Raw genomic sequence first — 12915 nt, forward strand, 5'->3', positions numbered from 1 at the left:
AGTTGACTGTGGTGAGCGTGTGCCTATGAATCGTACACCGAAAGCCACTGAACTGTACACTTTAAATGTGTCAACTGTGTGGTATGTGAGTTATCCGTAAAGCCACCACCAAAAGCAAAAACAATGCAAGGATCCCGACCCTATCTGATGGTCATGAATGTGCTGTGACCTTACAGCTCAGGGACCATACTTAAGTGAGAAGCCTTCCCATGTTTGTGTGTGCTGAAGGGGATGATGATTTGGATGTTTTGTGTACCCACTAATGGGACCTCCTGCAGACACACGTTAGGCAAAGTGACGTGAGCTCCTGGGAAGTCTGGCTGACATCACTGAGGAGTCATGCTGCTTAGAGCAGCTAATGTCTCAGAGGCTTACTCCGGGCCAGGCCAGGGCACAGCACCTTCCTACGTTCTCACTCAGTTCTCCCAACACAGCTGCAGCGCGGGTACCACTGAGCTGATTTCTCAGCCAGAACTGATGCCCAGAGAGGCTGACTGACCCCCGACATCCCCGCCACTCACCGGCAAGCCGGCTGTCGTTTGGGCGCTGGTCCCACCGTACCTGGCCTCCTGCTCAACCTGCTCCTCTAGCTGTGCGATCTTGGCTTCCAGAGCCGCAATGGTGGACTTGAACTTGGACTTGACTGCCCCCTCCATCTCCTGCAGCTTGCTCCGCAGCTCCTTGTTCTGCCGCTCAAGCTGCTGCCGGGCACTTTCATTCTTCTGGGCCGTGCTGCGCTCCGTGGCCAGCTCATTGTTGAGCTGCTCGGCCTGGGGAGGAGGGTGAAGGTCACCAGGTGGAGGGCTTGGGAAGTGCCAGACGGTGCACTGAGATGAACGGCTCCCCCCCGCAGTCCCCAGCCTTCGTTGGCCTCCACGCAGGTCCCTGGAGCAGGAGCACCCAGAAGCCCTCCTCCTTCCCCTCCAGCAGCCAGCTCCTTCTTGGCCATCCTTGAAGACCCAGCTCAAGAGGCAGCTCTTCCAGGAAGCATCCCAGTGCCACCCAGGTGCCCAGGTCACACGATGGGTCCCCAGCGCCCATCATGGAGCTGGCACTCAGTGATATCACTGAGTGCTCACTGTTGTAAGGCGGGGGCTGAGGAAAGAGCAGGAAGGAGACCGCCAAGGCCCTTATGGGCGAGCATCGCCTACTGGAGGGAGCCACCAAAGGAGGTGCTGCAGGCGGGGTGCTGGCGTGACCGGAAGGGGAGGGAGTGGACGCTCGGGAGCAGACGTGCCGGGTCCCTGCTCTCCCGTCTTTGCGTTCTCGTCCACCCCCACTGGGGCCTGGCACACAGGAGCCTGTCCTGAAGCCGTGTGGGGCCTGGGACAGGGCGGATCTGAGGTGTGTGCTGCCCTGCTCCGGGCCGCCCCGGCCCCACCTGCTGTGTGGCCTTCCGGACTCGGTCACTCATGGCCTCCATGTTGCCTTGCTCTTCCTCCAGCTCCTCCTCCAGCTGCGCGATCCGGGCCTCCAGGCGGCGCTTCTCGTCCTGCAGTGCGTTCCTAAGGGAAAGGCAGCCGCTCTGGGGCCTCCAGCCTCCACTCAGAGGCTTAGAGAGCTTCCTCTCTTGGAGAAGCAATGCCTCAGGGTTGCCGCCTTTTATAACTGAGGCTCAGAGAGGCTTAGAGGCTTGTCCAAAGGTACACAGCGGGAAGTGGGCAGCCAATTGGTGTCAGCAAAGCCAGGCCTGGGGTGGGGATCAGCTCCCTCCTCCCCGACGTCCCCAGACGCCCCGTCCCCACCATGCCATTCATTCAGAATGAGTGAAACTGGCTACACCCTCAAACGGTGTGAGAACCCCATGACCCCTGTCACAAGCTCAGCTGAACATTCTGTCATTTTCAGCATTGAAATGGGGTCCAGGAGACTCTCCTCTGACTGCCTCTCCCTCATCACCTGCGTCTAGGGAGCCCCCTTTTTCCCCACGAGGCTCATACCTTCCAGACACGCTGCCGGCCAGCTCCTCAGCCAGCTCCTCCTTCTCCAGGTCTGCCTGCTTGCGAGCCCTCTCGGCCGCGGCTAGATCCTGGACGGTGGCAGGTGGGGAGGAGGGAAACCTGCTGTCTGCCAGGAAAGGGCTGAGCCCACCCGAGAGGCCACCCCGTTCCTGTCACCAGGTCCCCAGCCGTCTCTAAAATGGCTCGGCCTCCTCTGAGCTCAGGGGGAGGCCTGCAGATTCATCAGGGAGGAAACCCTGTGTCTTTCCACACCCTCGCTGTGGGGCCCACCCATGTGGAATGCTGGACGAGGGTGCACAAGCTGGGGGTGCCCGGGGCTGCTATCACGGCATCCCCATCAGGACTCTCGCAGCGAGAAGAAGCCTTTACCTCCTGTAGCTGCATGAGGTCTGCCTCCAAGCTCTTGGCCTTCTTCTCGTTCTCTTTGGCCGTGGCAAAGATCTCATCCCGGGAGGCGCGGGCGTCCTCCAGCTCTCTCTGGAAGTCCTTCGTCTGAGCCTGCGTGGTCAACAGGCGGGACCAGCTAAGAGGTCCTTACTCACCGAGTCCTGCCGCCCAAATTACCTTTCTGTGCCAACCCTAGGATTTGCCACGATTGACCACAGAGCCCTCAGCCTCACGTGGCCAGCTGGCTGCCTGGGGGCACGGTTCTGGATGGGCTCCGCAGACCTGTCTAAGAAGCGGTGCTGAGACCTGGGGGCCGCAGCCAAACGCCCGATGCTGGCTCCCCCCACCCAGGGCAGGAAACAGCCCCCACAGCTAAAGGGTGATGGAAAGGCACCAGGTGACCAGGCACCGGCGGCAGAGGGAGGCCTGTGTCCTCCCACCGCGGCTGACCTGGCTCCCCGCGCCCGGCCCTCGGGGCATCGCCCACCTGCAGTTTGCGCAGCTGCTTGGTGGCTTCCTCCCTCCCCTTGATGGCCGAGTCGGCCTGCAGCTCCAGGTCCTTCAGGTCCCCGTCCAGCTTCTTCTTGGCCGCCACCGCCAGGGCGCGTTGCTTTCTCTCGTCTTCCAGTTCCGTCTCGTACTCGTGAAGCTGAGCAAGGAGAGAGACGTGCGCTGCCGGGCAAGGCCGCCCCTAGGATCGCTTCCCAGCGCCCAGGTCTGCACAACCACCTGCAAGGCGGGTTTCTCATCCCCAGGTCGCGGGTGAGAGATCAGAGTCTCCATGAAGCCAGGAAGTGGAGGTGGGAGGAAGGAAGCAGGCCGCCCCCCCTCCCCTTCCCCCCTTTCCTTCCTCCCCACACATTACCTGCCTCTGGAGCTGCCTCCTCTTTTCTTCATTCTGCTCGTCCCGGGCCTGGAGATCCCGCTCGAACTGGCCCTTCAGGGCCTGCATGTTGACCTCCAGCCTCAGCTTGGCATCTTCTGTCGCCTGCAGCTCATCCTCGAGCTCTTCCAGCTGGGTCTTCATCTCCTCCATCTGGGTTTCCAGGGCCCGCTTGGACTTCTCCAGCTCATGGACCTTTTACGTAAGGGTTGACGTCATGAAGATGGTCGGGCAGCCCCTGGAGATGGCTGACATCTCATCAAGGTCAGGGAGATGGCTTTTGCCACCCTCAAGATGCATGACCAGGAGTCCAGACCAGAGCCATCCTCTCGGAACCCTTGACTCAGAACCCACCCCCAAATGCAGTTCCCAACCAGGCCCCTTCTTAGCATCAGCCCGAGGGACTCCCTCCAATTCCTGATCATTGCTTAGCGTGAAGGAGGCATGGAGCCCCCTCCTTCCCCCGTGGACTGATAAATAGCACAGAGAGTGGGTGGGTGAAATGCAGACAAGCAAAGATGATGAAGAGCCACTTACGTTCTTGCCCACGTCGTCCTTGGAGCTAACCAGATCCTCCATCTCAGCTTTGAGCATTTTGTTGGTCCTCTCGAGCTCCTCTTTGGCTTCTAAGGCTTCCTCGAGGGCCCGTGCCAGCGACAGGGCCTTGGTTTCCTTTTCCCTGGCTTCCGCCTCGGCTCTGTCCCTTTCGTCCGCATATTTGGAAGAGATGTTTTTCTCCTCGGCCAACAACTGCAACACAGCAGAAGACCCAGAGGTGAGCTCTAGGCATGCCCGAGGGTCGGCTGCATTGAACTGCAAATATGGGGAAGAAGCCTTGTGTCCGGCTGAACTTGTCCTGGTGCAGGTGGAAGGAAGTCAGTGGTCTAAGCAAACAGTTTATAATAAGACTGCTCCCCGACTTCGAGGTCAACCTTCTGCAGAGCCAGCATCCGCTGAATCTCTGCGCTTGGAAATCACTGACGCTGCCCGTGTTGGTTAGAATGTGCTGCGACCGAGGTCGGGATGACATTTAATCCTCCCAGAGGCCAATTATTCTTTTGTTGTTTCATGGCCACAGTCGCTCGCTCACGAGAGTAGCCTGTGAGCCGCGGTAGGGCAATGAATGGTGAGTGGTGGATGGATCTGCACACAGTTCCCCCTCTGCCTGGAGAAGCAGTTCCAAGAACACCCCATACTGAAGTTAATCTCATCTTTAGAAAGAGAGAGCAGTATACACCGTAACATCCAAAACCCAGACTGCCAGAATTCAACAAAGACAGGCAATTAACAGGGACTCCCAAACAGCAGTCAACACAAAAACTCTCCACTGTTTGCGACAGGAAAATAATAAAGCAGCCTCAGACCCTGGGCCAGGTAATGAAACCGCAGATTAGAAGCAGTGAGGACAAGCTGTCAGCACAGGGAAGGGATGGCTGGTAGAAGAGGGAAGAATCCCAAAGTACAATCCCAAAACTGATTTTTGGAATAAATCCCAAGTCACTTGTAAACCAAATCATATTTACTAAATCTGAGTAACATGTATTAAAAGTTGGTATTTAGGGGTTTGGGTCATACAGGTGTATGCATTTATCAGAACTCAGTGAGTGTATACTTAAGATTTGTACATTTCATTGTATGTATTCAAGGGAAGAAAAAATATTTTTAAAAATGAACCCTAGTTTTTATATGCAGTGCTGAGGTATCAAGGGGGAGATGTACAGATGTCTGTAATTTGCTTTGAAATGCATCTGAAAGATACAAATGACAGATGCAATACACCCTTATAAATAGTGTGGTAAAGCATTAATGATTGAAGCCAGGTGGTGGTGTACAGGTGTTCACGGTATAGTGCTTTCCGCTTTGCTGTGTGCTCAGGATTCTCTGTGATGAAATGTTAGGGAACAGTGGTATTTCAAGGGTAGATACTTTAAATTACTTGGAAATCTCAGCAGGTACTCAATAAATACTCGCTGAGTAAATAAAATCAGTAAACCTCATTCCTTATCGGGGCTAGAACCCAAGGCATGACTGGGTTTCTAGATGGCCCTTATGGTGGTGGGACCTGGAAAGTCACAGTCACTGAGGCTTTGCCACTCTCCTCCCTCTGACCAAGAAGCCCTAACTACTGTTTCACACAAAGCAGGCCAGGCTTCCATCGCGTCCAGCAAAGCCTGGATGGGATGCTGACACACACGCAGCAGCCACACTGGATACTCTGCAGACCCGATTCCCCCCAGCCAGGGTCCATGAGCAGAGTGGAGGGCCCTCCAGCCCCTACCTGATCAAACTTCTTCTGCTTCTTTTCCAGGTTGGACACCAGTTGCCGCTGGTTGTCCAAATCAACGACCAGGTCGTCCAGCTCTTGCTGAAGCCTGTTCTTGGTCTTTTCCAGTTTGTCATAAGCAGCTGCCTTCTCTTCGTACTGCTGGGTGAGGCCTTCAATTTCCTTCTGGAACCTCTTCTTGCCCTCTTCCAGGGATTCCACGGTGCTGGCAAAGTCCTGCAGTTTCTTCTTCGAATCGGAGAGCTGAAATGGCAGTGTCCAGGGTGGGGTGAGAGGAGGGTGGTGAGGGATTCCCATCCCTGCGCCCCTGAGAAGCAAAGACCACCGTCTCATTGAAGAAACTCAACAGCAGGGGGAGCCGGCGAGCCAAGCAAAATGGCGCCACCATTCTGTCACAGTCACATCGGAGCCACTGATCTACCCTTAAGGGCTCAGGCCCAGAAAAGCAAGGACATGCAGGGGCACCTGGATGTTCAGAGTGGAGATGTGGCGCTCCAGGTTCTGCTTGGCCTCCATCTCCTCGTCCAGCTGGTCCTGCAGGCTGTTCCTCTCATCCTCCAGCTGGCGCAGCTTGGTGGACACGTTGAGCTTCTGCCGGGTTTCTTCTTGAAGCAGCTCCTATGGAAAGGACACATGGAAGTCTAGGGGCCCACCCCCAGGAAGGTCGTACCCCAGGTGCCTCTGGCTGATGTGGCACGATACCCACCTGGGTGTCCTGGAGCTGGGACCCAAGGGATGCCACGTCCTTGGCCAGTTTGATGGCCTTCCCCTCTGCCTCGTTGAGCATCCCCGTGACACTCTCGACTTCATTCTGAGGGTGCCGAGAGACCGGTTAGTCGGAACCTCTAGAACAGGATCCTCATGAAGTAAGAGGAGCCCCTTGTACTCAGTGATAGGCCTTGGGGCATCCACTGCGAAGTACCCATGAGCTAGGCGGCCTGGTCATGGTCACTCCATGGCCCCCCAGGGAAGCACATCGCGTACAAGTTGCAATCTCTGGCTGTAGACTCTGGTTCTAGGACCCTGTTAGAGCCCTGTTAGACTGTAGTTAGACTGTGCTGACTGGGCCCTGATCCCTCTAAATGGATCCTGGATCCTTGCCAAGGTTGGCAGAGATGAAGCAGCAGGTCTGAGGCTCCAGGCACTGAACAATGGTCTGGACTCACTCACTCCCTAAAGTGGGGGAAGAGACTGCAGGTGGCACTTCCACTTCCAAGGGTCCTGTCCCTCCCAGCCCTCTTCTTCACCCCTGCTCTTTGCCCTTTCACTGACCCTTATGGCAAAACCAAAGACGCAGACACTAAAGGTAAAAAGCCTTCTACCTTTTCTCTGCCTTTTACTCCAGGAGCTGGTATCTCTGAGCAAGTCCTTTCGGAGATACCTGCCCACCATCTGTCCTCTTCCCATTTACAGTAAGGACATAAATGATCTTGACTCCACTCCTTCAGGACATTGCTTGTATTAGGATAGCAAAATCCCTGTGCCCAAACTGCATATGGAAAAATTCATACTTAACGCTGCCCTGCACCCTCATCCCAGGCTCTAGGCGCATTAAATCTTTATCAGAAGTGGAGCCGTATCCCATGAATGGCAAGTCAGGCCAAATGTCTATTCAAAGCTAATTAAGACCAAAGAAAACCAGACCATGTCATTCTTCAGCTTAAAACCCATCAGTGGTTTCCCATCACTCAGAGGAAAGACCAGCATACATATAATAGGACCTTGAAGGCCCTGTGTCCTCTGGCCACAACCTACCTCTCCAATCCCATTTTATGCCACATTTCCCCTTCCATTCGGCATCTAGCTCTACTGGCCTTACGTGATCTCTTCTAATTTCCCACTTACCGCCGGGCCTTTACACATGCTGCTCCCTCTGCCTATAAGTAGATAGACTTCTTATCTGTCAGACTATACATCTTTCTTAGGGAAGCCTTTCCTGACCCCTCCTCCTGCACCCCAGGCACCCATAGTATTTACACTTACTGCATTATGTGCCTCTGCTTTCCAGCATCATTTTACACTCATTTATGTGGTGATTAATGTCTTTCCCTCCACTAGGCTGGAGTTCTCCTGGGGCAGGGACAGTGTCTGTCTGCTTCCTTGCTCTTGTATCTCAGGATTAAACATGGTGCCTGGCATACAGCAGGCACTCAATAAATACTGAATGAGTGGAAGAGAGTTTTGAAAGATTAAATTGAATAGGGCGACCATCTCATCTCCCCAAGGCATGTAACTAGAGGAAACGGACTTGCTTTGCCACGAGAGAGGCTCTGTTAGCCGGAAGAGCCTCACCCGTCGGGGGTCAGGCCCAGCGAAGCCCGCCTCACCTGCAGTTTGTGGACCTTGTCGTTGAGCTCGGCCCGGGCCCGTTCCCCGTCGCTGCACTTGGACTGCAGCTCCTGCAGCTGCACCTCCAGCTTCTTCTTCCTGTGCTCCACCTCCTGCTTGGCTTGGCTCAGGACACGCAGCTCTCCCGCCAGGTCTGCGTTCTCCTTCTCCAGCGCCTGCTTGCTCTTGTCGAGGTTGGCCTTGGCCTGGCCGGAGAGGCAGCGGGGAGGGAAGGTGTTACCGCCGTGGCTGGGCAAGCACGGACGATAGGGACCTATGCTGTCGGGGGATCTTTTTCCTTTCCCCTCCCTCACTAAGTCCGGGGACCTGTGCCCCCCGCCTCAGGGGAGGGACACGGCACAGTGAAGAACACACGGTCACCAGTCAGACTTTTTGGATTCCGTTTTCCTAAAGCTCAGAGGTTGCAAACTGGCATCCCCTGGGCTGCATCAACCCTGCCATCCTGTCCTGTTTAATCCATGCAGTACCTTTTAACATTTTAATTAAGAAATACCATATAAAAATCTGCATTCCCAGCTTCTCTTTTTAAAAATCAAATGTTCTATTTCATGGTTAGGTGGTGGTTACACTAATGAATACATTTGTCAAAATTATTGAACTATACATTTAAAATTGGTGAATTTTGCTGCATATACCTCTGTAAGTCTGACTTTCAAAAAAACAAACTAAAGATCTGGAAACAGAGGTCTTGCCTTCCTCCAAGGTAACAATCAGCTGGATCTGCATAGCAGCCAGCCCTGTAAATAGGGCAGTCACACTCCACTTGGCCCCAGTCCCCACCATTCCCTATTGTCCATCAGATTTATCATTGACTGTACACTGCCATTTCTGTGAAAGTTTAGAGAAAGTTATTTTATCTAAGTAGCTCATGTAGGTGCATGAGTTTCTCCAAGAAAAAAGTATTCTGGGAAAAAGCAGAAGAAGGGAGGGGCCTTCTCCCAGCGCTGTAGGGAGGAGGAAAGAAGCAAGAGAGAAGTGTGGGTCCCAAGAGCAGAGGAAGCAACAGTGGGCTCACCCTCAGCCCCCAGGAAGGTGCTGTGCAGTGTTCAGGCAGCCTCAGAAACCATTCCTCTGCCCCAGGTGTGACTAAGAGCTGCTGGCACCTCAGACAGGGACAAAGTGCCTCTTAGGGTAACAGTGCAGATTGATGAGCAAGGACCCTGGGGGACCTCACGGGCTCTGGGCTCCCCAAAAACCTTTTTCCCAGAATGGTGGCAACACTATACACATGTAAGGGGAGCCAAGATAGGAATGATGTTACAAGTTTTTCCCAACAATCTGAAAGGTTGCTAGAGGTAAAACAGTCCTCTTTTTCAACGCTCCTGAGATGGTGGACAGGCGTTCCCAGCCTCTTCTTTCTTATACAGGTCAGACATAGATGCTGTCTGCTGGTGGCGTGAACAACTGAGTCTTTCCAAAGAGGCCAGGCTGTGAATCTGGGGTGTGGCTTCCAGCCCCTGCTCACCTCTGACGGCCACCTGGCTCAGCGCTGGTCAGTTAACCTTTCCAGGCCCCACTCTTCCAAACACAGAGTAAGAGGGACACATACACCTTACTACTGTCTGGAGGGCTTACTATTTCAGAAGGTGGGAAGAACCCATTTGGGTTCAGATTCTATCACAATAAAAAATAACTTCTGAACATAAAAAAGGGAAGACAATTAAAAGGGGAAATACATGTTGTAGATAAAATTAGCAAGGTCTTATTCATCCAACACATACAAAGAACGGACAGAACGCTGAAGATTCGTATTCAGACCCCATGTGACAAGTGACAAGGGGACATGAACAGGCGTCCTTTTCTCCATTTGGAGCGTGAGGGGTGTTCAGTCTGGCACAGCGTGTTTCAGCGTGGGGCCTGGAGATCTGCATTTTAGCAAAGGTCACGGGTGAAATTAAATGAGTTAATGTCCGTAAAACGTTGGTACAGTGGCATATAATCAGTGCCGTATGAGGGATTGCTGGTGTTATTTTAATGTATGGGAAAATTCTGAGATTCTGATAGAACCGGTGGTGAACCGGCTCATAGAAGAACATTTACTTTGATTGGCGATAGAAACAAATGCAAACTCCAACAATTTTTAGGTAACGCAACAGCCATTTAATCTAGAAAGTGCAGGGGGGAAGCTGTAGCGCTGAGGATGGTATAATTCAGACTCTTAGGGAAGCAACCTGGCAGGATGTCTTAAGCTAAAAAAATTCCCTCCTGGGAATGTAACACAAGGAAATTCTCCAAAGGGAGAGAAAGTTCCCGATATGAAGCATTCAGAGTAGAGCTATTTAACTGTCTCAAGTCCCATATACCCCAAGTAGCCAACCATGGGAGAAAGAAAGATTAGATGTAGCCATTCTCAAACTACACCAGGGGACTTCCCTGGTGGCGCAGTGGTTAAGAATCCGCCTGCCAATGCAGGGGACACGGGTTCGAGCCCTGGTCTGGGAAGATCCCACATGCCATGGAGCAACTAAGCCCATGTGCACCACAACTACTGAGCCTGCACTCTAGAGCCCATGAGCCTAGAGCCCATGCTCTGCAACAAAAGAAGCCACCGCAATGAGAAGCCCGCGCACCGCAACGAAGAGTAGCCCCCGCTTGCCGCAACTAGAGAAAGCCTGTGCAGCAACGAAGACCCAACGCAGCCGAAATAAATAAATTAATTAAAAAAAAAAATACACCAGGGAGAGCTGTCTTGCTACTCAAATCAAATAATGATAGTCGTCTTCTGATCTGCAGAGAAATGAAGATGGCTAGAAGGTTCTCAGTGTTGTTACCTTCCCAGAAGTTTTGCTAAACTTTGCTTATCCATAAGGGCAGTGTATAGTAGACCCTACCCTGGAGAGGCTAAGAAGTGGGTCCAGAGCCAGACTGCTTGGACTCTCGCTGACTAGCTGTGTGACCTCTAGGTGCTCTGGACCTCAGTTCCTTCATGTGTAAAATGAGCTTCATTGTACCTATCCCAGTGGGTGGTTGTAAAGATTAATCAGCATAATATACAGTAAGACTTAATAAATGCTGGCTGCCATCATTCTCACTCGAATCGTTGTAGCTTGTTATTGGTCTCAGTATAGACACTGACATGTAGTTATCTGAAGCCGTTGACATATCGTTCTTGATATTTTGTTGTCACAAAAAAAGCATCGCAACTCACCCTCTTGAACTGCTCCAGCTGCTCAGTGAGCTCCTCCACGGCCTGTGTGTGCTTCTGCCTCATCTCCTGCACCTGGGCCTCGTGGGACCGAGTCTCCTCGTCCAGGGCCTTCTTCAGCATCGTCACCTCCTGCTCCCTCTTGGCCCTGGGCAGGAAGAACACAGTGGCTGGCAGTGGAGGAGACAGCGGTTCACCTCAGACAGTACTGTGCAGAAGAACGAGCGCTCTCTCAGGACCTGGAGCTAAGGTCTTCATCATCACCCCTCCCTAGCTGTGTGACTTTGGGTGAGTCACCTAACCTCTCTGGACCTGGAATTTCCTCAAAACGAGGAGCATGCTACCTGCCCAGAATCTCCCAGGGCTGGCAAACAAATACACAAAATACAGCACATGATATTGTTGGAAGAACGCAAAGTGAATTGCAAACTGTTCCGTAAATATTAACATTTGCTCTTATTTATTGAGCCTGCACAATATGCCAGACCCTGACCTAAGTTCTGGGTATATATCATCTCATATAATATTCAGAGTGACCCTAAGAGGCAAGAATATTATCATTTCTATTTTATAGATGAGGAAACTAAAGCTAAGAAAGAGTAAGCAGCTTGCCCAAGCTGTTGAAACCACTGTGTGATAGGGCGAGAATTTGAACCCAAACAGTCTGACTCTGTGCCCATGCTCTGAGCCATTGCACTGGGCCAGTGGGAATGGAGAAGAACATTGTACTGGCTTCTAGGCCCAGGTAAGTGATGTAGCACAAAACCCAAAATGTGGGAAATAAATCTCCATGTTAGCGCTTGATACAGGGTGCACTCAAAGCACATTTGTGTATTTGTTGAATGAATAAGCGACCTAGTCACTAAAGTCAGGCAGTGACTTTCATTATCTGGCAGGTGACCCATTCTTATGGTGGGTTTTGTTTTTGTGTTTGTTTTTTGGTTGTTGTTGGCTGTTAGCCTGCAGTGACTCTTTAATCGAAGACCAATCTAATAAATATTATTTTGAAAATTTAACACAAAACTTATACACACACAGGAAAAGACAGGAATGAAATCCCCCAAAATGTTAACTGTGGTGGGACTGGGGGTGATGCTTTTGGTATCTACTTTCCTACAGTTTTCAAATCATTCTCTAATTGAGTATATCCTCCAACTGTGATGCAAAATAAGATTAAAAATAAGCATGCTTATATTAGTTAAAGCAAAATACAATCAGGACAATAAACGTAGGGCCTGAGGAACCCCATGACCCGGGATCTTCTCGGGTTTGCCCCTCTCCGCCAGCCATCGCATCAGCGTGGCGGGCCGGCGGGGCGGGGGCCCCTCACCTGAGCTCCTGTTGGGTAGCCGTGCTGTCCAGCGTGTCCTCCAGCTCCGTCTTCAGCGCCTCCAGCTCCTCCCCGAGGTCCCGCTTCTGCTTCTCAGCCTTGCTCCTCGCGGCCCGTTCTGAGTCCAGGTCCTCCTGGAGGTCTGAGATGTGACCCTCCAGCTCCCGGATCTTCTTCAGGGCGTTGTTCTTCTGAGTGATTTCATCATCAAGCCTGCCGGGGACGGATCCCCAGAATTAAGACTCTGGGGTCCTGAGCCCCCTGCTATCCATCCCACAATGTGGCCAAAAATGGCTTTATGGAACCAGCCATTTGGGTTCCATACGTATCAAAACATGTTTCGCTCATGTCCCGAGACACAGCAGACCACTTCTTGCCATGCTGGACGGTTTGGAGGCTTATGCAGAAACGTGGTTTCCAAGGGCTGATGTAAAAAAACAGGTCATGCTGCGCATGTGCGTGTGTGCGTGCATGTGTATGTGTGTGTGTGTGTGTGTGTGTGTGTGTGTGAGAGAGAGAGAGAGAGACAGAGAGAGAGAGAGAGAGAGAGAGAGAGAGGCAGAGATGGAGGCAGAC

At 52.4% G+C, this 12915-nt stretch overlaps 1 protein-coding gene across 5 annotated transcripts in view; it reads right to left on the minus strand.

The window, feature by feature from the left end:
- MYH11 (myosin heavy chain 11) overlaps positions 1 to 12915 on the minus strand; it is a 140670-nt gene that overhangs the window by 8821 nt on the left and 118934 nt on the right. For all 5 annotated transcript variants that reach the window (XM_036824594.1, XM_036824593.1, XM_036824592.1 and 2 more), the window contains 13 exons: positions 12340 to 12552; positions 11013 to 11157; positions 7843 to 8049; positions 6222 to 6326; positions 5981 to 6133; positions 5510 to 5758; positions 3769 to 3981; positions 3214 to 3426; positions 2836 to 2997; positions 2331 to 2459; positions 1941 to 2029; positions 1382 to 1505; positions 562 to 770 (listed from right to left, as the gene is read on the minus strand). In XM_036824594.1, the coding sequence (XP_036680489.1) occupies positions 562 to 770; positions 1382 to 1505; positions 1941 to 2029; positions 2331 to 2459; positions 2836 to 2997; positions 3214 to 3426; positions 3769 to 3981; positions 5510 to 5758; positions 5981 to 6133; positions 6222 to 6326; positions 7843 to 8049; positions 11013 to 11157; positions 12340 to 12552 (2211 nt within the window). The remainder of the gene's footprint in view (positions 1 to 561; positions 771 to 1381; positions 1506 to 1940; positions 2030 to 2330; positions 2460 to 2835; positions 2998 to 3213; positions 3427 to 3768; positions 3982 to 5509; positions 5759 to 5980; positions 6134 to 6221; positions 6327 to 7842; positions 8050 to 11012; positions 11158 to 12339; positions 12553 to 12915) is intronic.

Source organism: Balaenoptera musculus, chromosome 15 (assembly GCF_009873245.2).
Source record: "Balaenoptera musculus isolate JJ_BM4_2016_0621 chromosome 15, mBalMus1.pri.v3, whole genome shotgun sequence".
Lineage (NCBI taxonomy): Eukaryota > Metazoa > Chordata > Mammalia > Artiodactyla > Balaenopteridae > Balaenoptera > Balaenoptera musculus.